Source organism: Chlamydotis macqueenii, chromosome 19 (genome assembly GCF_036417535.1).
Source record: "Chlamydotis macqueenii isolate bChlMac1 chromosome 19, bChlMac1.mat, whole genome shotgun sequence".
NCBI classification, from domain to species: Eukaryota; Metazoa; Chordata; class Aves; order Otidiformes; family Otididae; genus Chlamydotis; species Chlamydotis macqueenii.
The window spans coordinates 932,091-951,997 of NC_141574.1; the positions used below are offsets into that span (position 1 = coordinate 932,091).

Consider the following 19,907-nt stretch of genomic DNA (forward strand, 5'->3'; position numbering starts at 1 on the left):
ATACCCTTCATGCAATTGATTTTCCCTCTGTTTGCATAACCCTGCTAGTCCAATGCCAAAACACAGATTTCACAAAAAGCAAAGAATATTCTTCCTATTGTAAACATGTTTAGCAGTTTCTTACTGACTACATCCTAGGTTAGCATAAATCACTGTATATTCCTGCCTTGGGTCAGATTTTTTTTTTTTTTAAAGAAGGCTATTTCATATTTACACCAAAGTGCGTGGGTCTGGAACAATTCAGAATATGCTCCTCTGTCTTGTCATGTGTTACACTAGGAGTCAGCCAGGACACAGCCCTTATTCTGACTGTTACGTGACTCCTTTGACATTCCTCTGGTCTCACATCAGCTTCCCAGTCCCAGCCCTTTTTGGCTAACGCATGATCGCACCAGGCAGAAGAGAGTGCACAGCCCCATAGCGCTTGCGGAGGCAGCACTTTGGCTTTGGAAGGTGCAGCCTGTTACCTGCTGGGACACTCAGCTCTTCTAGCCTGTACGTACCCAACATGCCGGGGTACCTTCCCTTCAGGACAGTGAAGCTGCTGGGGAGCCAGGACGAGAACAGTCTCTGCCTCAGAGTCGACCCCAAGCACAAGCAAGCACCAAACCGAGGGTCTGTCCCTGCACTGTCCCTGTCCGCACCCTGCATGAATACCAGCATGGCACCAGGCCTGATTTTCTACTGTTTAACACCTCTGCACTAACTTATATTATTCCCTCATGGTACATTTTGCTTGGATGTAAGAGGCTTCTAAGTCTAGAGCGTAGAAAAGAAACTGATCCAGAAAATAATTCAGTATTCAATTCTAATATTTTGCTGTTCTCATAACTTAGCTTCTCTGTCTCAGAGCACTGTGTTACCATTCCTGAACTGAGTGGGTTGTATTTAAGTTTTGGTGAAGTCTAGGCTTAACGACCTATCCAAACTCACCTGGGAACCAGGTAGCAATGTTAGGAAGAGAAGCTAGCTCTTCTAATTCTACATCTCATGCTTTGGCCATGAGGCCTTGTATCCTCTCTGGTTTCAGCGAAACAATTGGAACAATGTTTTTAACTCTAGTTATAATGAGAGACTTGCTGTTTTGCACCATTGTAAATAATCAGACATAATTACAGAGCAGAGTGAGGGAACTGAAGCCAGAGGAATACAAAACAGCTCAGTAACATTTTTCACTGCACAGTGGAGAAGAATGTCATTTCAGATCACAGGGAAACACTGCAGACCGAGTGCCTGCGCCTGCCGGCATCCCGCTCCTGCCGCAAGGAGCCTGCATGCCTTCAAACACAGTGGAGTTACTGGCAGCTGAGTTCAGATAAAAGACATAAAACTAGCAGGGTTTAGAAAGGATTTTTTAAAGAAGGAGTGAAATAGCTGTGTGGCAGAGGTCAGTGATATTTGAGATTATGCTGACACACATCAGGGTGTGGATGTTCCCCCTATCCTTCATTAGAAGAGTTCAAGTTCAAAACTCTTAGCATGACCTTCAGCCATCTGAGATAACAGCTCTTGTAACTTCAGTGGGTAAATTTAGCACAGATGTTTCTGAAAGCAGCTCCCTTACAAGGTACAATACCCGTGGCTAGCTTACAAAGAAGGAACGGTTTTGAACCTAAAAGAAATAAAACCAAACCTCTGTCCCCCTTATTCCAGAGCAGCCACTCATCAGGAAAGTGCTGATTTCACCACACACACTAAGCCATCTGCTCTATTTATTACACTCAAAGATGTGGTTCAAAACTTATAAAATCCCAAAGAGACCAAAAGAATGCAGAGAAAAAAAAATCACTGTAGTCTCTCTGATATTCCATTTGTGCAACTTTTCCACAGCATACTCTTTTAGGAGACTTTTACAGATTAACCCCTTAGGTACCAGATGTACATCAATTTACAACCATCTGCAGAAAATGAATTCTAATTTTCGTGATAAGCGATGGTGAATAAGCGCCAGAGCAGTGGGGGAGAAGGGGACAGAGAAAGGACAGCTCAGAATTCCAACAAGGGAGGCAGGCTCATCTAGTGCGTGAGGTGTCTGTGGAAAAATCAGAAGATTATGCATCTGGCTGCTCCATGATGACCCTGAGAAAGTGGCCTCATCTCCCTGCTTCCCCTTCTAACCATTGTTTGTCTTGTCTGTTCGGACTGCAGACTCTTCAGGGCCAGCGGTCCCACACTAAGCAGCTGAACTGTGCCAATATTACTTGTAGTCACCAGGCAAATAACACGCACACGAAATGAAGTAACAGCTGAAACTGTGCCAGTCTCAGCAGCCTTTCATGGCAAGGGATACACTATAGCAAGGGTGGCAGGGAGAGACTGAGAGGGGGAAAGACTGCTTAGAGTTTAAAAAAATATTTACAGTCTATGAAATGGCAAAGTCTAGTACACAAGGTCTCATACACTCTTAATAGTCTCTCACAGGGCTGGGGTGTTGCTTTGTTTGTATGGCAAGGTTTTTTAACCCTTCAACTTGTTGGGCTGTCACTTGGACCAGCTCCACCTTCTGCTGAACTTCACTGCTATTTGATCACTGCTGGGAAGGTCCATTACCCCGCTATTTTGGTCTAAAGCTTTTCAAAGAGACAAGGGATTTTTTTTTTTTTCACTCAACTCCTATAGTAATTCAATAAGCACACAACTCTCAGTGCTTTTGAAAATATCTTTCTGTTTGTGTCAGAACTTTGTTACGTTCTCTCACAGGTCAATAATCAATCTTTCTTTACATTTTTTCCTGTTAAGGAAGATTACCACCAAGGTAATCTGCACGTGCTGCGCACAAGGCACCTTCCTCTCACAGCCACGTAAGGGCTCATTACAGTCCTAGCTCCTGTACCCTGCTGAGGACAGAGACGGGACCGGGCAGTGACAATTCCTACCAGAAAGGCCACATGGAAGGTAATGTAGGATGGACTGCAATTCTCCCAGTGTAGGTCAGCACCTACACCCTTCCGTCAAGACTGCAGTTGGCCGATGCAGTTCCCAGGGATATCTGTAAGGACTGCACCTACTCAGCCTCTCACGGGAGAGGTTCAAGCTTTCGCTGCTTCCCCAGGCCCCTGGAATTGTTAGTCAGTGGGTGCTGAGTTTTCCAGAGTGCACTGTGGCAATAGCTAATTATTTTGGCACTGACGGCACTTTCTTCTCTCTGAACAACACAACTTCTCTGCGGCTCACCATTCTCTTTACTGCAATCTCTTTTTCTCTTCAACCCTCTTTGTCCTCTCTTTCTTTCTTCCATTCCGCTTTTTCCTTTCACCTTCTCTTTTGCCTCCACAGACTCGTGCTGAACTTTCTCCATCCCAAGGAGGCTACTGAAAACAAACAGGAGCTTGTGAATTATTAACAGTGTAGACTATAAATAGCGTAATTTTTAATGATAGCCAAACCACCAAGATGCATGCACTATTGCACAGATCAGCTACCTTGGTCTTAGTATGACTGTCCTTAACTGTTCCCTTACCTATCACCTGTCAGGAGTGCTTTATAGAATGACAACTGTGAAGAGGGAGGACATAACTTATGGGCCTGAAAAAGCACCATGGGCTTTTCTAGTACTTTGCTATGTATTTTACACTCACTGTGCCAGTCTGACTTCCAGAGGTCTGTCTGTACAATCCAAACAACCACAACGACCAGAAGCCGATAGCCTCAGTGGTCCCTGAACAGAATAAGCTTGTTGGGATGGCTTGTACAAGCTGAATCGAGAACTGCATAATAAGCAGAACTTGGCCAGAAACTGATCTAAATTCACTACTGATCTGTACAAGGATTCATAAATCGGAAGGAACAGCCTTTCAGTGGTGGAAGCCTTCCAGCAGGAAGCTATAGTAATGGAAATGAAGCACAGCAAGCACACTGCTGGGAGTCTTGCAAGTAGCTAGAAGACAGGAAACACAGGCAGCAAACACCTAGGCTCATTTTACAAACCCCAGATAATAGTACAAAGGGATACAAAGAGAAAATAGCATCAAAACTAATTATATAAAAGCAGCACAGTCCCTTATTTGGGATATACACTAATTTCTGATGGCCTTCCTAGTCCAGTCTAATGACTGACTGAGTCAAAAAGACTTCAGCAAAAGAGATTAAGAAACACAGAATCACAAATCAGTTTAAAAAAAAAATCAAAGAAGAAAAAATAAATTAAATGAAACTAGATTCACCATGTCAGAGTACAAGAATGTGAAATAAGCCGATCCTGGTGCTTCAGCGGCCTGAGGAAAAGCTCGATAACCTGGATCTTGGAAAGTACTTCCAAGACAGGCAGACAACAAAGGTCCTTTCATTTGTGAAAGCTTCTTGCAGCGTGTAAAGTCTTGATGGAGAAAGACGGCACTGAGTTGATTAGCTTCCCAGATGAACAGCGCTGTGCAGACCTGGCAGCTGCATCCATAAAGGAAGATAATGGAAAACACATAAATCAGCCTTGAGTCATTTGCGCAGCCTTGCAGGCCCTTGCAGCATGCGACTGTGTGGGGTATGCAGCCTGGTGCCACTCTTGATTCCACAGCTATGCCTCACCAGGGGAGCACAGTCAAAATCACCCGAAAAATCACCCAGTGTGGTTCACTTACAAGGAAAATAAACATGTCAAGAGCGCCAAGAAAGGAAAGTGTGGAATCTTTTTCTCCTCAAGTTTTCACTGATTTTTAGAAACATAGGTTTTACTGACCAGAATGACTGAGTTGGTAACTCACAGATAGAACCCAGCTGTCCACCTCTTCTAGTCTGGATTCAGACATCAGACAACAGCCCTTCCTGTTACACAAAGACCAGACTAAATGAGCTAATCATCTCTTCTGGCCCTCAAATCTATTACATTAATGAGCAGAAAGCACACTGAGGAAGAAACACTATTGGAGCAGTACTTACAGAAAGACAGATACTTACAGAAATAATAAATTGCTAAATACTTTGCTGCTTTAAAAAAAACAAAACAAAACAAAACACTAGCAAGAAAGCCAGCAACATGTAACACTCCTACAAAACAGCGTAACTCAACTGCTCTCTCTCCCTGGCTATAACAGCCCCCCAAGGTAAGCAAACAGAACCCAGCCTTGTTCTGGCTGTACATGAGGCTCAGACCCTCAGGAGAAATCTTACAAAGTGAGTCATCTCCACTATGAGGTGGCCTGGCTCAAACATTCACAACTTATGAGTAACTCCAAAGCAGCATTTCACAATATTCACTGGCTACCAATCGGCCTTGTTATAAGATGTTGTTGAAGGATTAAGTGAAGATAGCTGCTTAGGGCTTTTCCATCCACTGGCAGAAGCAGATTGATAGGGCAGGGACATGATTATGCTGCTAAAAAGTCCTGTGTCAAATTAGTGCTATGATGTGCTAAGAGAGTTTATGCAAACCAGTGTTAATCCCTGCTAGTGTCTGGGCCACCCAAATTATTCAAAACTTCTTCCTGCTCCTTTCTTTGACATTGTCTCACTACATGATTTTAAAAACGCTTTGCTGGCCTTGCTTACATAAGGGTAATTTCTGGATGTTGCTACAGCCGAATAGCTAATCCGTATAGCTATTTCAGTGCATCTACCAGCGAGTCTACTACTCTGGAACAAAATAATAGTTATTATCTGCAGTTAATTATCCTGCTACGTGCTTTTCTGAATTCCAAAGAGAGAGCAACAAAGAGCTACCCAGTCTAGAAGAGGGGCAGAACTTAGAAATGCAAAAGGAGAAAGAAGGAGGAAAAGGAAAGGAAGGAGACAGGGGAATGCACAGACATTAATACAAAACTACACAGAGAATGAGGTGGCCTCAGGATCTCTTTCTCCAAGCTGTTTATGGACAACTCTATTAACTTTCACAGTAAATTCAAAACTTTATCATAAACCAGATCTTGCTGGATTTAGATGTGGAACTATACAAATTTAGAAAGAAACATCAAAGAGTAGGAAACTCCCGAGTTTTCCAGCCCCTGGTTAGGGAAGATGAAACCAAGTGCACATGTCACTGTTGTACACACATTCCACAATGCAGTCATACAAGCTTTCGTGCATTTTTTGGTTTACGTGTTGCCTTGCAGTCCCACGGTCAAACGGACATCAAGGATGTCACAACCTGGCTTAAAAGATAATGGAGACAACCTCTAACTCACTGCTGCAGGAATGTTACTGCTGCTAGTTGGGCATTAAAGAACATAAGAACATATTTTATCCCATTTGAGGACTCCGCAGTTTATTTCAACACAACCTTATCAGTACATCCCCACAACAGCAGCTATAAAAAGCCTTTCAGTTGTAAAATTGGGCAGTTGCTATGGTTCTTCTCTGTCCTGTGGACCCTCATGTTTTGCAGGAGTCAGGTCACTACAGATTTCGTCCCTCAGTATAGTTAAAATATGACTCACCTTTTGGCATAAACGGCACTAAAAGATGTTGCTAAAACAGGCTGTAGCTACAGATCCTGCCAGGATGGCACCACAGCTCAAGTCTTGCTACCACATTGCCGTCTACCATTTTCCCCCAGACACAGCAGGAATGAGGTGTATTTTAAGCACATCCTGGAGCGTATTTTACATCAAAGGCTGGGCTTTTATCAGATCGCGTGTTTTGACCATCTCTAGGACGGTCAGCCTTACGGCTCGATTTTGCAGGGTGGACGAGGCCAAGCTCCAGAGGGCAGGGAGAGCCAAAGCGGTGTGGGAAGCCAGGAGCCCGGCCAGCGTGGGCGGAAAGGACGAGGCAGCAGGGCCACGCTGCCGGCTGTGGGGAACCAGAACCGCGATGCAGCGAAGGGACGAAGCCAACGGTACGGCCGAGGCACAGAAATCGCACGAACGGTGAAAGCCCGGCAGGGCAGGTTAGGAGGAAGGGCACGGCGGGGAGCCGAGCTCCCCCGGGACGCGAGGCCGTGCCAGCGGCCGCCTCCCGCCCGCGGGCCCCGTCAGCCCGCGGGAGGAGCCAGGGCGGGCGCGTCCCTCCCCGCCCCGCGCTACACCCCGCGCCGCCGCCGCCATTTTGTCCCAGTCTCTGCGTCTCTGGCGAGCGGCTGTCGTTCTCGCTCCGTTGCAGGTCCCGAGCCGGTCCGAAGGGCGGCCCCGTCGATGGCCAGCTTTCCCCTGAGTGTTAACGAGAAGCTCATCGGTGAGGGGCGGGCGCGGCCGGGGGAGCGGGGCGGGCTCGGCTCGGGCCCGGGGCGGCCGGGCCGGGAGGGGTTAACGCCGTCCGTGACCGGGTTCGGCGGCTCCGTGACCGGGGCTGGTTCGGCGCTCGGCCTTTCGGGGCGGCGGAGGTGCTGGCGGCCCCGCGGGTTGGGAGCGGCGGGGCCGTGTCAGGGCGCGGGGCAGGACGCAAGTGCCTTCCCCTCGCCAGCTTCCTTTCCCGTGCCACCCGCACGCAGCAGCAGCTTTCACTGGGGGAGAAGACCGCCTCGGTCCTCCTGGATTTTAGGGTGGGACGGCTGTCGGTTACGCACCCCCTTTTAAGCTAACCAAAATGCCTTATTCAAAGAGGCTCCCTTCGGCTGAAGCTGCTTCCTCCCATTAATGGGCAAAATCTTGTTAAATAGCATTTAGGTTCCTTTCACAGCCGCTGGCCCGTTCTTCCCAGATGTAAAGGATAAGCGGCTGCTGCCCGGCTGGAGGCTTCCTATGGTTGTTGATAAATTTATTTTTTTTTCTGAAGGAAGGCAAGATATTACAGTGTGAAAGTGTACTCACATTTTTTAAAGGTAAAAAAAAATCATTACTGGACATCTAATTTGCTAAACACTGAAGTACTGCGTCCAGCTGAAGCATAGCTCTACTGCTGTCTCTAGAGCTACAGTTACAATAATTGAAGTAATAGCTGGTTTCAGTAAATTTTTAACTTATTTGTGTTCTGTGTCTGATATTTAGATGTGACATTACTTACATGATGACGAGAACATTTTAACACTAAGCTGTTTCTCTTTGGTGACTCAGTCTCTTTTGCAGCTGAAGCTTAGCCTTTTGATTGGTTATGCAGTGACAATAAGACCTCTTCCCCAATTACTTTAAATGTCATGAAATAAAAGCAAAATAATTAACATATTGCCTGGTTCCTTTGTAACCTTTTAAAATATGCTGGCTTTTTTAAAAAAATGGGATTTCATCTTTCTTTTATTTTTAGGACGATCACGCACTGTAGGAGAACTCTTAGCCCCAACTTCTCCTTTTGACAAGAAGTGTGGACGTGAAAACTGGACTGTTGCATTTGCTCCTGATGGATCTTACTTTGCTTGGTCACAAGGGCATCGCATAGTGAAGCTGGTCCCCTGGTCTCAGTGCCTCAATAACTTGTAAGACAAAACCACATGGCTTTTAATTAATCTGAAAAACTTAAGAATTTCAGAGTAGGAGAGTAGTTTTAATAGATTAAAACACATGTACTGACTTTTTAGGCTTTGACATCTTTGGGAAAACCAAATTCTTTAACGTAACAGCTATTCTTTTCTCCCTTCCTCTGTGGCTAGCAAGAGAAACAACTGTATTGCAACCTCACAAAGGCTATGGAGGAGTGATTTATTAATTGATTCTGATGCTCTAAAATAAGAGGAAATTAGAATGAAAAGGAAATGTAAAGACTCGGGCAGATCTGGACTTGTAAATTTCCTACCAGTAAGCTATTTGGGTTTACTTTTAGAAATTTACTTAAAGGTGAACTCTTTCCTTATCATTCTTACTAGAATGCAAGTTAAGTTCCAAAAGACACATTTTTATTTTCACTTGCAGGTTGCATTTTAATGAAGCAAGTAACCAGCAGTCGCATCTTTGTAGCGGGTTACATTTCCTGGCCCAGCAAATCCCGCTTGGTGTTTTCTTTTTTTTTTTTTTTTTTTTTTAACTCTTTCTGGTGGTGGGTTCTTTGGTTTTCATGTGCTGGCCTCAGTATCTCTTCCCAGTATTTAATTGCAGGGAACTCCTCGCTCATTTAGCAGAAAGTCTTAGAAATTTTTCTAACTAATTTTTTTTTGTAAATGCTTAAAAAATATTAGTTTTCAGAGTGGGTTACGTTAATATGCTCTCTACAGAGGTAAAAATGTGTACAAAAGTATTTGTGTTACATTGTGTAAGAAGATCGCTAGGTGTTAGTAATTTTTGACAGTTACAAGAAAAAGCTGCTTTTGTAATTTGAAAATAAAAATGCATCATTATGGGCCTCCAAAATGTACATTATGGCAACTCTCAGATTTCTCTACATCTTAAAGACCTTTTTGTTCCAGTTATTTTTCAAGATAATTTATGCTATTTTTTAAAAATTATTTTTTGTTTTGCAGCTTGTTGCATGGCACAAAGAATGTTGCAAATTCTATCAGCACAAGACTTCCGAGGCAGAACAGTGACAGCGGTCAGAAAAATAAGCCTTGTGAACATATAATAGACTGTGGTGATATCGTCTGGAGCCTTGCTTTTGGGTCTTCAGTGCCTGAGAAGCAGAGCCGCTGTGTCAACATAGAATGGCACCGTTTCAAATTTGGGCAAGACCAGCTTCTACTTGCAACAGGCTTGAACAACGGGCGCATCAAGATATGGGATGTATATACAGGTAGAGTATGTGAGAGGCAGCTGGCACTTCGTTGTCACTTCATGCAGTAGTGACATCACTAATTCACAGAATGAATTACTTACGGAACTCTAAGTGGGAGCTAAACCTCAAATACAAATTAAGTAATTTTAAAAAAAACATGAACTCCTGCAGCTAGAAATGTTCAAATACATTTGAAAGTTCCTTTCAGGGGAAGGAACAGATTCACGTCATGCTTTGAGATGTAAGTGATGGAATATGAAGCACTGTTGCTGCAAAATGGTTAAGTGTGTGATTGACTGTGTATATTGGTTGTTTACTCTAAAATGTTCTGCTGGATTTGTTTTAATATACTTTCAAACTAAGGAAACTTTCAAAACATGAAGTTGCTCTCTGTTCTTGAGAATGGGGAAGAATTATGCTGATGAGGACCTTTTATTTTTTTCTTTAAGTAAATAATTGTTCAAATGATAAGAGACTGAATCTAAAATTACAGAATCTCAATTTAGCTGGTAGCACAGCTGCTAGGTTGGGAGAGAACTTCTCAGCTTTAAAAAAATGAAACTAATGACTATTGAGTAATTTGTCATTATCTTGTAAATTTAAGCTTAGAACAGAGATGTCAATGAAAAGACAAGTCTTGCCTCATTTCTGAGGCGTTTGGTTTTAGTGTATAGATTTACTAGCTTTTCAGGAAATTGCCTCTTGATACAGAAGAGTGTAAAAGGATACACATGCTTCTAACTGCAGGGAGCATTTCTACAAAGAAAATTTGGTTTTACATGCTCTAATTTGTATCCATAAAGCATTTGATCTGAATGAAAGTACAGTCCTTGATTTTAAATTGTGGTGTTTTCATGTAACAGGAAAACTCCTCCTTAACCTGATGGACCATACAGAAGTTGTTAGAGATTTAACCTTTGCCCCAGATGGCAGTCTGATTTTGGTGTCTGCGTCCAGAGACAAAACACTGAGAGTGTGGGACCTGAAAGATGATGGTATGCATTTTAAATTTATCTGCTGTAATACATAGGGGAAGTATCCATGTACTCTCCTTTTCTATTGCTATAAACTCAGTCAGGTCAGGATTTCTTAAAAAATTAATTTTGTTCTATTAGTCACTCACTCTACGCTCTCTTGAAATTCTTTCTCTATATGTACCCTAAAGGTATGAGCTGGCATTGGGTTAAGTTAAAAAGAGTGCATGAAGTGACCTTTTTGAATAGGGACACAGGCTTTACAGGCTGCATGGCAGAATTTTTAGTTCTGTGTAGAATGGCTCTGCAAGATATTGTTGGGAAAATAGTATAAAATTTTATAAAGGAACTAATTTGGAAAAGCTTTTCAATTTGAATTTGTAACACTTAATCAATTCTTACAGGAATGTCTTTCTTTTCAGGAAATATGATGAAAGTGTTGAGAGGACATCAGAACTGGGTATATGGTTGTGCATTCTCTCCAGACTCTTCTATTCTCTGTTCTGTCGGAGCTAGTAAAGCAGTATGTGTCAGAGTTTCTTGTTCATTAAGTCTACTGAATTGTGTACATAATCATTTTAAATCTAAGTAACATTAAGCTTGTGCTCGGTGTCATGAACTTCTAACGTTTTATGATGATGTAAAAGTGCATGAAATTAAACTAGCAAATGGTGCATTGAGACACTGATTTATGAATTGAACTTGCACTGCTTTTAGTTGAAGAAACTGTAAGTGTTCTTTGAGAAATAGTCTATACATCTACACACCTTCATAGTATAAAACCAAAGAAGACTAAAGCTTCCAATGTTAAAAGATACTTAGATTAATACATAAAACTATTTTGTTATTGATTTTATCCTTTCTATTTCCTGCTCAATGAAAAGAACTTTTCAAAGTCTGAGCCAGTCATGGTGTCTCCCACTGAACAAAAAAGTTTCTACATGTTTTCCAATACAAATGGCACTCGTGTCTAAAAGATGTAGAATGAAGAACAGCATACTGGTTTTGTTTTCATCCGTATTCTAATGTCCTGCTAGGGAACTGAAAGCAGTGCAGGTAAAGCACATATGCCATAAGCTGCTTTTCTTGGCACTGAAGAACTAGCATAAAACAGAAAGGGGAATCCAGTCTAGTTCCAGGGGCTCTGTAGGTAGTTTAATGAAGCTAGTGATGCTGAGTAAAAAGCACGATTCAGTCATTGCATACTACTTTATATGGGTGACTGTTCAAATGCATTTTATACTTTAAATTGTCACTGCAGATTTGACAGAGAATAGTTGAGGTCTGGGCTTTGTTTCTTCTTTAAATAGAGCAGATGTGGATGTATACGTTGCTATCTTTAGGCTGTGTGTTTTCCATAAGCTTCTTGCTTTCCCTGTCACAGGTGGTGGCAGCAATATTGGTGTGATTGAGGTTAAGCTGGCACCACTCACACAGGAGCACAATGGTGCTAGCTGGGCAGAAAGAGTGGCATCTCTGGCTACCAGGCTGGGGGCGAACTTTACCGTAGGACGAAGTAACCTTGCATTCGACTGCAAGGTGTACTGTACGTACGCAGGTGCTGGTTGATGTCCACTTTCTGCTTTCTTTCCTTCCTTTTTTTTTTTTTTTTAATAATTTTCACAGTAATGAAACACACTGACTCCTAAAACTTAGTTTCCAGTTTTATGGAACGTTGGAGTCTTCTTGGAGAAATTGGTTAACACATTTCTAATCGATTGTAAAGTGGTTCAGTCTTAGGAAGTATGTGAGGCACTAAGGCTATGTTTGCTTTGGTCAAACATATAAATTTATCCAAGATGAGCTGTGCAGTACCACTGAGTCAGGGGAAAAAAATCAAGAACTGTAATGAGCTCTTTTAGGGCCATAACATCTTATGTTAAAGACCTACATTTTCTATAAAATCATGCTGCAGTACATACATTGTTCCTATTAAGTAATTCTGCACAGTCTGTATTTTGATTATATATAATGTACAACTGCATGTAATATCTCAGAATACTATCACCTTTTATCAGTTTTTATAATACAATATGCAATTAGTCGGGTAAATTGTAATATTAATGTTGCTTTTCTACTGTTGACTTGATGTTAAAATGTATAAATTCTTTCTAATAATGTGGTTAGACTTCCCTATTGTTTTGCCAAAGACATAACTTTTGGCTGTGAAAATTCTTTTTGCTTGCAGTATCTGTTTCTCTTCCTAGGCTGACGTTGGTGATCCAAGCCAATTGTAAACAAGTGATCTTAAACTCAAAGGGATGCCACTGGAGTAACAATATGTTAACCTTACGTTTTCTGTCTGTATATTTCTTAAAATTTTGGTAGTTACTGAAAAGAGGGGACTGTAGAGTTTAACCCTATTTATTTCTGCATATTTTAATAAAATAGTTTTGTAATACATGAATTTCAGTAAGCTACATGGTTAAATTGTGTTGCCTTTATCTTATATTTTGGCTTATTTTGTTAATAACATTTAACAAACTTGAGTTAGAACTTGCATGTCTGCTTTAATTATTTTTTAAAAACTTGATTTTAATCTGAGTATGACACTGAGCATATTTCTTAATTGTAGTAATTCATAATGCCTGATTTTAATGTAATCCTAAATAAGACTAGCAGCTATACTTAAAAAAAAAGAAAAAGTAAATGTTTCATTGCATCTCTGAGCAGAACTATAACATTAGCTTATTTAATTGCAGGTTTTTCTCTGGGATATGGATAAATACTCCATGATACGGAAACTTGAAGGACATCACAATGATGTTGTAGCTTGTGAGTTTTCTCCTGATGGAGCTTTACTGGCTACTGCATCTTACGATACTCGAGTCTATGTCTGGGACCCACATATTGGAGCTATTCTTATGGAATTTGGGTAAGTGAAGCAGTCAAATCTGGAAACTTTCTCCTAGACTGAAGATGACCACTGAAAATTAACGGGTTTGGGTATTTAACTGATAATTAGACTTGGGAAATATCTTAGCAGTGGCTGATAGCAATCCTAAACTGGCAGGGCAGTGGAGATTATTCTATCTGAGAAAGAATTTACAGCTCTGATATTTTAATGTGTTCTAATTTAAGCATCTTCAACAAAGCTGATGTATTTAGGTCTACAAAAGATACAGTCGGTCAATCTGCACTCCAGATGTCATAGTTACATGTTCAATCCATTTTTTCTTCCTCAGCTTTGCTAGTCATTGCTGAAGGGCACACTTCCGTAGTTCTTAAACACTGTGCTGTTAGCTCCGTGTCTCTCTATCTGCAGGCATCTGTTTCCCCCTCCTACTCCAATATTTGCTGGAGGTGCAAACGACCGATGGGTCAGATCAGTATCTTTCAGTCACGATGGACTACACATTGCAAGCCTTGCTGACGATAAGTAAGTATGAGGAAAAGTTTGTTAGACTCTAATTCTTCCCATATGACATGAACTTTTAAATACTAAGTCAGCTTTTTTTTTTTAATGGTCTTGGTAAAAGTAGATGAGTTGTCTGGTATATGTTAATGTTCATTCTGAATGTAGAGAAATAATTAGTTGTGTATGATCTGAGTAACCTAAGTGTATAACAGCTGAAAACAGGAAAAGAGGGGTTGTAAACAGTGAAAAGTGCAAATGGAGTTAATAATGCAGGTAACTCTTTAGTAGTAGATGCCAAAGAAAAGTATTGTGTGATCTCGTATTCAACTTCTGCTAACACTGCAAATAATATTTTGAAGAACTATATTTTAAGAATAGGAAGAATACTTTCTCAAGGTGACAGCAAGGGTATTATATTGTCTACAGGAGAGTTTTAGTTTTTTTAATTAAGACCAGCATTGTTGGGATTTCCTAGCATTATATGACAGTTCAGAGAGAGAAAGTGTCTAAATCTATAGTTCAGGTTATTGCTTTCTGTTGTTGAAGGCAGTATTTTATTTTAATTGGCAGTTAAAATAGTTGAGGAAATACAGATCAAGTTATATATCAGGAATGAAGAAGTCGTAGTATTTCAGGCCAAATCTGAAACACCCTGTATGCCTATTAAAATGTTCATTAAAATTCCCTGTGCTTTGCTTCAGACTAGTTTCTTGCACAGCATCAGAGAAAAGATATCAGGCAGAATGCAATGTCTACTCTCATAACTTTCTACTTTGTTCTTCCCTTTTCAGAATGGTAAGATTCTGGAGAATTGATGAAGAATACCCTGTACAGGTTGCACCTCTGAACAATGGGCTCTGCTGTACTTTTTCTACTGATGGCAGTGTTCTAGCTGCAGGGCAAGTATATACTTTTTTTTCCTTCCTAACATTCTAAGGTAAAACAAAAGGTTGAAATCAGTGGCCAAGCGTTCTAAAAATCTTCCATTGTGACTTGCAACTTGATGCTTCTGACTTGGTTTTACTTCTGGTACTATTTGTTTAAACATGCCTGGAATAGCAGTAAAATCAAGAAGCTGATAAACTCATTTCTTATCTTTGAGAATAAATAAAACACAGACCCACAAGCACGTGAATTGGAAAGAGACCATTAGGTAATCAAGGGCAGGTATTCTGTTTCAGGTGGTACACTCGACAGCTGTTGGAAGATCTGCTTAGGCCTGTTGCACAGATAATTAGCAAGCCATTTGTTGTGCTGCTACAGCTTAAAAGAACTGGCATCTAGAGTAAATGGGTCTGGAGCAGCTAGAGCTAAGCAACAGGAAGTTCAGAGCATATTCCCCCTAACTAGCAACATACGAGAGAATTTGTACAAAGCTGAAATATTCAAGTGGGATAACTGGCGAGTTTTTTTTTGTGTGCCTGTGTGCAGGACACAGGATGGCAGCGTGTACTTCTGGGCAACTCCAAGACAAGTTTCCAGTCTCCAACATCTATGTCGCATGGCAATTAGAAGAGTGATGCCCACCAGCCAAGTCAAGAACTTGCCTATCCCATCAAAAGTGGTGGAGTTCCTTTGTTACCAGATTTGAATTAAAAAAAAAAAAAAAAAAGTCAAACTGGCGGGTGGCTCAGCTGCTGAAACTGGCTAAACATTTTAAAGAATCCTCAAACTTTACAGCCTTTAAGCTTAAAACTCTACAGGTTTTCAAGAGCTATTTAAGGTGATAACCTAAATCCTATTTTGTCAAAATGCCTGACAAGTTAATTTTTAATATTTATAGAAAACACAGTAGAAGTATTCCTGGTGTTCTCAATTTTCTAAAATAACTGTGAAAACATGTACATATTATAGACATAAGCTGCTACATGTTATCAATGTACCTTTAAAATGGCATTTATGATTTTTTAATGCATATCATGTATATATTGCTTTGGTAGACCCATCAGATGCATCTGTGCTGTAAAGTGGAAGGGTAGCTATTATTCTGGGACACTGAGTTAGAAAAAATATTGACTTAAGGAAGCTTAACTGCTCTATATGTACGTACATTGGTTGGGGTTCAGGAAACTGATCCACAGATAAGAATCTGTGCTAGTTTATTTCATTCAGAGGTACAGCTTGGCTTTTTAGAGCAATGTCTGGTGAAGGGAAGTAGGTTAAGGTGAGGGCTGGAGCATCTCTGATGTAAACCCAGGAGCATTGCCTGTGTGTCAGCTGAAGAAGGCCTTAAGTTCCATAGCAGCAAACCAGGTTAAATTTCAGTATTGGGCAGTGTTGAAGAAATATGTCCTTACATTTCTAAAAGTCTAACTACTGTATTATTGCCTGATACTTTGTCTGTAATGAGAGAAATTTACAGACTCAGTTTATTATTCTTTAACTCTGTAATATCTCTTCGGGGGTGATTATTGGTTAATGGCCAAAGATATGCAAAATACTTGGTTTTGCCTTCTGTTATTTATCTGTACCTGCAGATATAAAGAATGTATGCATTGCATAAAATGCCTGATTATATATATTTTTTTGTTGAATTTTTTTATTAAATACTTGTATACAAGTTTCCTGATACCATGTCTGGTGACTGATTTATCAACACCATCTGCCTGCAACAATTCCAGTGGGAACCTGTTCTTGCAGGGCTCTGTACAGTTTTGCTCCTCAGGACTGCAGTACATTAATGTTGGTGAAACTTGGTGCGGGGAGCTACAGCCAAGATCTTGTGGACAAAGGTCAGAAGCAGACGTGATATAACTCTTCCCCTGCCCTGCATGGTGCAGAAGGAAGGAAACGGAGTTCTGACTGCAACACGCATCCACAGTTGCCACAGGCTGTAAAGCTGCACACGTTGAACACAGCTCTTTACTCCCTCACGCTTCCAGAGCACTGTTCCGGAAGCCCCTTGGCCATATCAAGTATTACACAGTTCATATGATGTAGCAGGTAGGGATTTTTCCAACTTGCAGTCAGGAGACCCAAATTCTTTTCCTCACTAGGCTTATTACAAATTAACCGTGCTACGCAATTGCCAGCTACTCCTGTTCCTGGGTGGGTGGCAGGTATGAGAAGGGCTGCAGAACCTCTCAGAACACAGAAGCTTCTGCTTAGGGATGAGAACTAACTCCTGCACCCGGGTGCCAAGCCCCAGGGAAGCAGCCAGCACAGGACCAGATGCTGAATCGTTGCAGCCCAATCAATAAGCGTCCAGTACAATTAAAATTGTCTAGTGACCATGGCATATGGCTTTGCAACCTTTGGTAAATCACTTCCTTTGCGTTGCATGAACTTCCCACATGGCAAACCACAGACTGAAGTTAGTAGGCAAGGAAGATGTGCAACTCCTGCTTCTCTGTCAAGAACGGGAGTTTCCACCCAACCCCATCTGATCAAGTAACACATCTTTTTACTTTTTGCATGGACAATGCTAAACACCTTCCGGGCTCCCACTAACTTTCCTACTATATAAAATAACTATAATGAAATTCTTTCACTCTCAGGCATGCTATTAGCATTTTAAGAGCCTGGAATGCTTTGGAACTGCGAAGACACCCTTCTGCTTCAACAACCTGGTCTCAATGGCAGATGTATTTTCTGATTGTGTCCTTGTTTTCTTGGGTGAAGTACCAAAAGTCTACGGCAAGGCAGAAAGCACTCTTACAAGCATAGCCCAGCAGGCCTTAGACTGGAAAGGCTATAAATAGCCCTGCTGCTCTGTGTCTGTATTGCTACACCACTGTCAAGAGGCAACACTTGCATGTCAGATTCAGTGACAGAGAAGTAATGTAGTATTTCAGTCTGTTTTCAAGGTAACGTTTTATTTGCACACATACAAAAGAAAAGAGACAACTGCCAATAGCAAGCAAGTGATCTTTCTTTCTAGAAAGCACAGCCCAGACACCCAGGCCTACTTTCCAGGAAGATTTCCCCAAACACTGTTTCCAAACACCATAAATCAACTTTCTACTTTCCAAGGAGAACTACAGAACAAAGCCAACGGGACAGAACTTCCTCAGAAATTTAAACCCAGCTTGCAAGAAACATAATGTGTATGTGTTGCCATCCTACTTAATGACTCAGTCATTTGAAGCAAGTATTTCCCTCTTTTTGTTTGTCCTAAATACATACATCATTAAGACAAAGCTTCTCATATGTTGCCCAGTTGAAGGAAGAACAGGTGAGTTCCGTGCCCACTCCCTGCCCCGCAAACATCTCATCTCACCTTGAATGCAGGTACGAGTGAAGAATGGCAGCCAGGCATGGTGTTTTCTGCCAGGGAGCTTCCTAATGTATAAACACATACCCACTCTAAACGCAGCCACTCAGATCAGCTTGGCACTGCGTGCTCCCTCCCTGCTGGGAAGTTTGTCCCAAGACAGCAGTACCCCTTCCCATCAGAGACCCTAAACCAAAAAGCAAGTGGTTACCAGTATCTCTGTATCAGCAAAGATTAAGCAGATGGATGCAGACAGCTATGATTTTAAAGCATGTACTTCACAGTTCTGCCTGATGAAAGAAATAATTGTTCTACAACTTCGGAACAACACACAGAAAATTTGCTAGGGCTACCACCACCGAGTGTGCTTTGCTTTGTTACCATGTTGTCAATAGTCTGGCCTCGTTAAAAACAGCTCATGAAGAGAAAAACCGAACTGAGCGAAGCAGTACTTTTGGGATGCTGTTGAGCTGGGGCTCAGCAGAACGGATTCCAGTTCTGTTCACAGCCATCTAGAAACACATTCTGTGTGGTGAGTAGTTCTGTGCCGAGTGTAATTAATGTCTATAAACCCTTTTGAAATCCTCCACTGAAGCGTGCTCTGGGTATTAAAGCCAATAAAGTAGACAGGAACTGAGTTGAGGGAGCCGGAAGCAGAGCTGGTCCTGCAACACGCTGACACACTGCTTGTGTTATCCAGCTATTGCAAGCACAGCCTGACCAGGGTAGGCAGCAAAGACAATGAACAGGAAAAAAGGATGATGCAACAGCTTGCAAAATTTCCTGACAGGACCAGAAATATCAAGCAAGGGAAGCCAGAAAGACACAAATAAATAATTGAGAATCCCTGGTTCAGAAGGTCTTTTAAAAAGCAAAGCACACTAACAACACAAAAACAACAGCCAGAAGTAATCAAAATAGGAAGGGGAAAGTGGAAATTAATTAACTGAGGAGGAATTTGGTCATTTACTCTGTGGCTGGGCACTGGTGTTAGCAGGGCTGAGTGGGTTTTTGCTTTTTATTGTTATTGTTTATTAATCTCATAAAGCAACACAGAACAGATATTTCTATTGGGGGCAGGACGTTGGACTACACAGAGTAGGGATTTACTGATCGGCTCCATTCCCCTGTGCCCGAGCACAGTAAAGCCTCAGTATCACCACGATACTGGACTCTTTTCTAGGACACCTACACCTCAAGCCCTGAGTTGGCAGACTCGTGTGTCCCCGGGCTGAAGGAAAGGCCCAGATCTGGCTCCCAGTATGAATTTGGATCATTTGTGCTTACTTACACTGCAGAAGCACCTCTGAAGCACAGGGAAGAATGATGGCTCTGCTGCACCAGGCAACAGTTATAGGAAAATTAAGAAAAGATAATCAGGAGTCCAAGATGATACAGAATAAATTTCCTTTCATAAATGTTGCCAACTTTGAGATTTTTGTTTGGTTGGTTTTGTTTTAGAATGCTTTCCTTTTCAGGCTGTATGGTCTCTAGATTTCTTCCCTGTCCCATGCTGGTATTGCACCTAGCACACTTGAGTCTTGGTGTATAACCAGTGCTTCCTGTGGCTGCCACAGCACAAACAGGAAAATAACAAATACTGTGATCCTTTTTGTTTTCTCCATAAACAAAGTGTCCCACTGGTAGAGGCTGGCCTGCTCCTGTCTCTATCTTATATTTACCTGCCCCTCTGTATACAGCATACAGGTAAAGCTTTTCATTTTGCTGTGTTTGTCAGCACAGCATTCAAGGCCGAGCTTTTAAGACGTGGTTTGTGTTACCAGACAGGTGCTTACAGAGCTTTCTCAAAAGGCGTGAAAATATCACGAGCACGTGTGAGCTGGGAACATGCCTGTGT

General features: G+C 41.7%; 1 protein-coding gene across 1 annotated transcript; it reads left to right on the forward strand.

Moving 5' to 3' along the window:
- Positions 1 to 6,941: 6,941 nt before the first annotated feature.
- On the forward strand, positions 6,942 to 16,405 carry WSB1 (WD repeat and SOCS box containing 1). Its single transcript, XM_086763037.1, has 9 exons — positions 6,942 to 7,101; positions 8,107 to 8,275; positions 9,254 to 9,522; positions 10,368 to 10,499; positions 10,901 to 11,001; positions 13,181 to 13,353; positions 13,744 to 13,857; positions 14,628 to 14,735; positions 15,268 to 16,405. The coding sequence occupies exons 1-9, from the start codon at positions 7,062 to 7,064 to the stop codon at positions 15,425 to 15,427; spliced, it is 1,266 nt and encodes a 421-aa protein (XP_086619163.1). The 5' UTR covers positions 6,942 to 7,061; the 3' UTR covers positions 15,428 to 16,405.
- The last annotated feature ends 3,502 nt before the right edge of the window (positions 16,406 to 19,907 follow it).

Bases quoted from the DNA above. Each gene is read 5' to 3' on its own strand.
- WSB1 (XM_086763037.1), top strand. From the start codon at position 7,062: ATGGCCAGCTTTCCCCTGAGTGTTAACGAGAAGCTCATCG. The intron at 9,523-10,367 runs GTAGAGTATGTG...TTCATGTAACAG, and splicing joins GATATGGGATGTATATACAG to GAAAACTCCTCCTTAACCTG. The intron at 13,858-14,627 runs GTAAGTATGAGG...TTCCCTTTTCAG, and splicing joins GCAAGCCTTGCTGACGATAA to AATGGTAAGATTCTGGAGAA.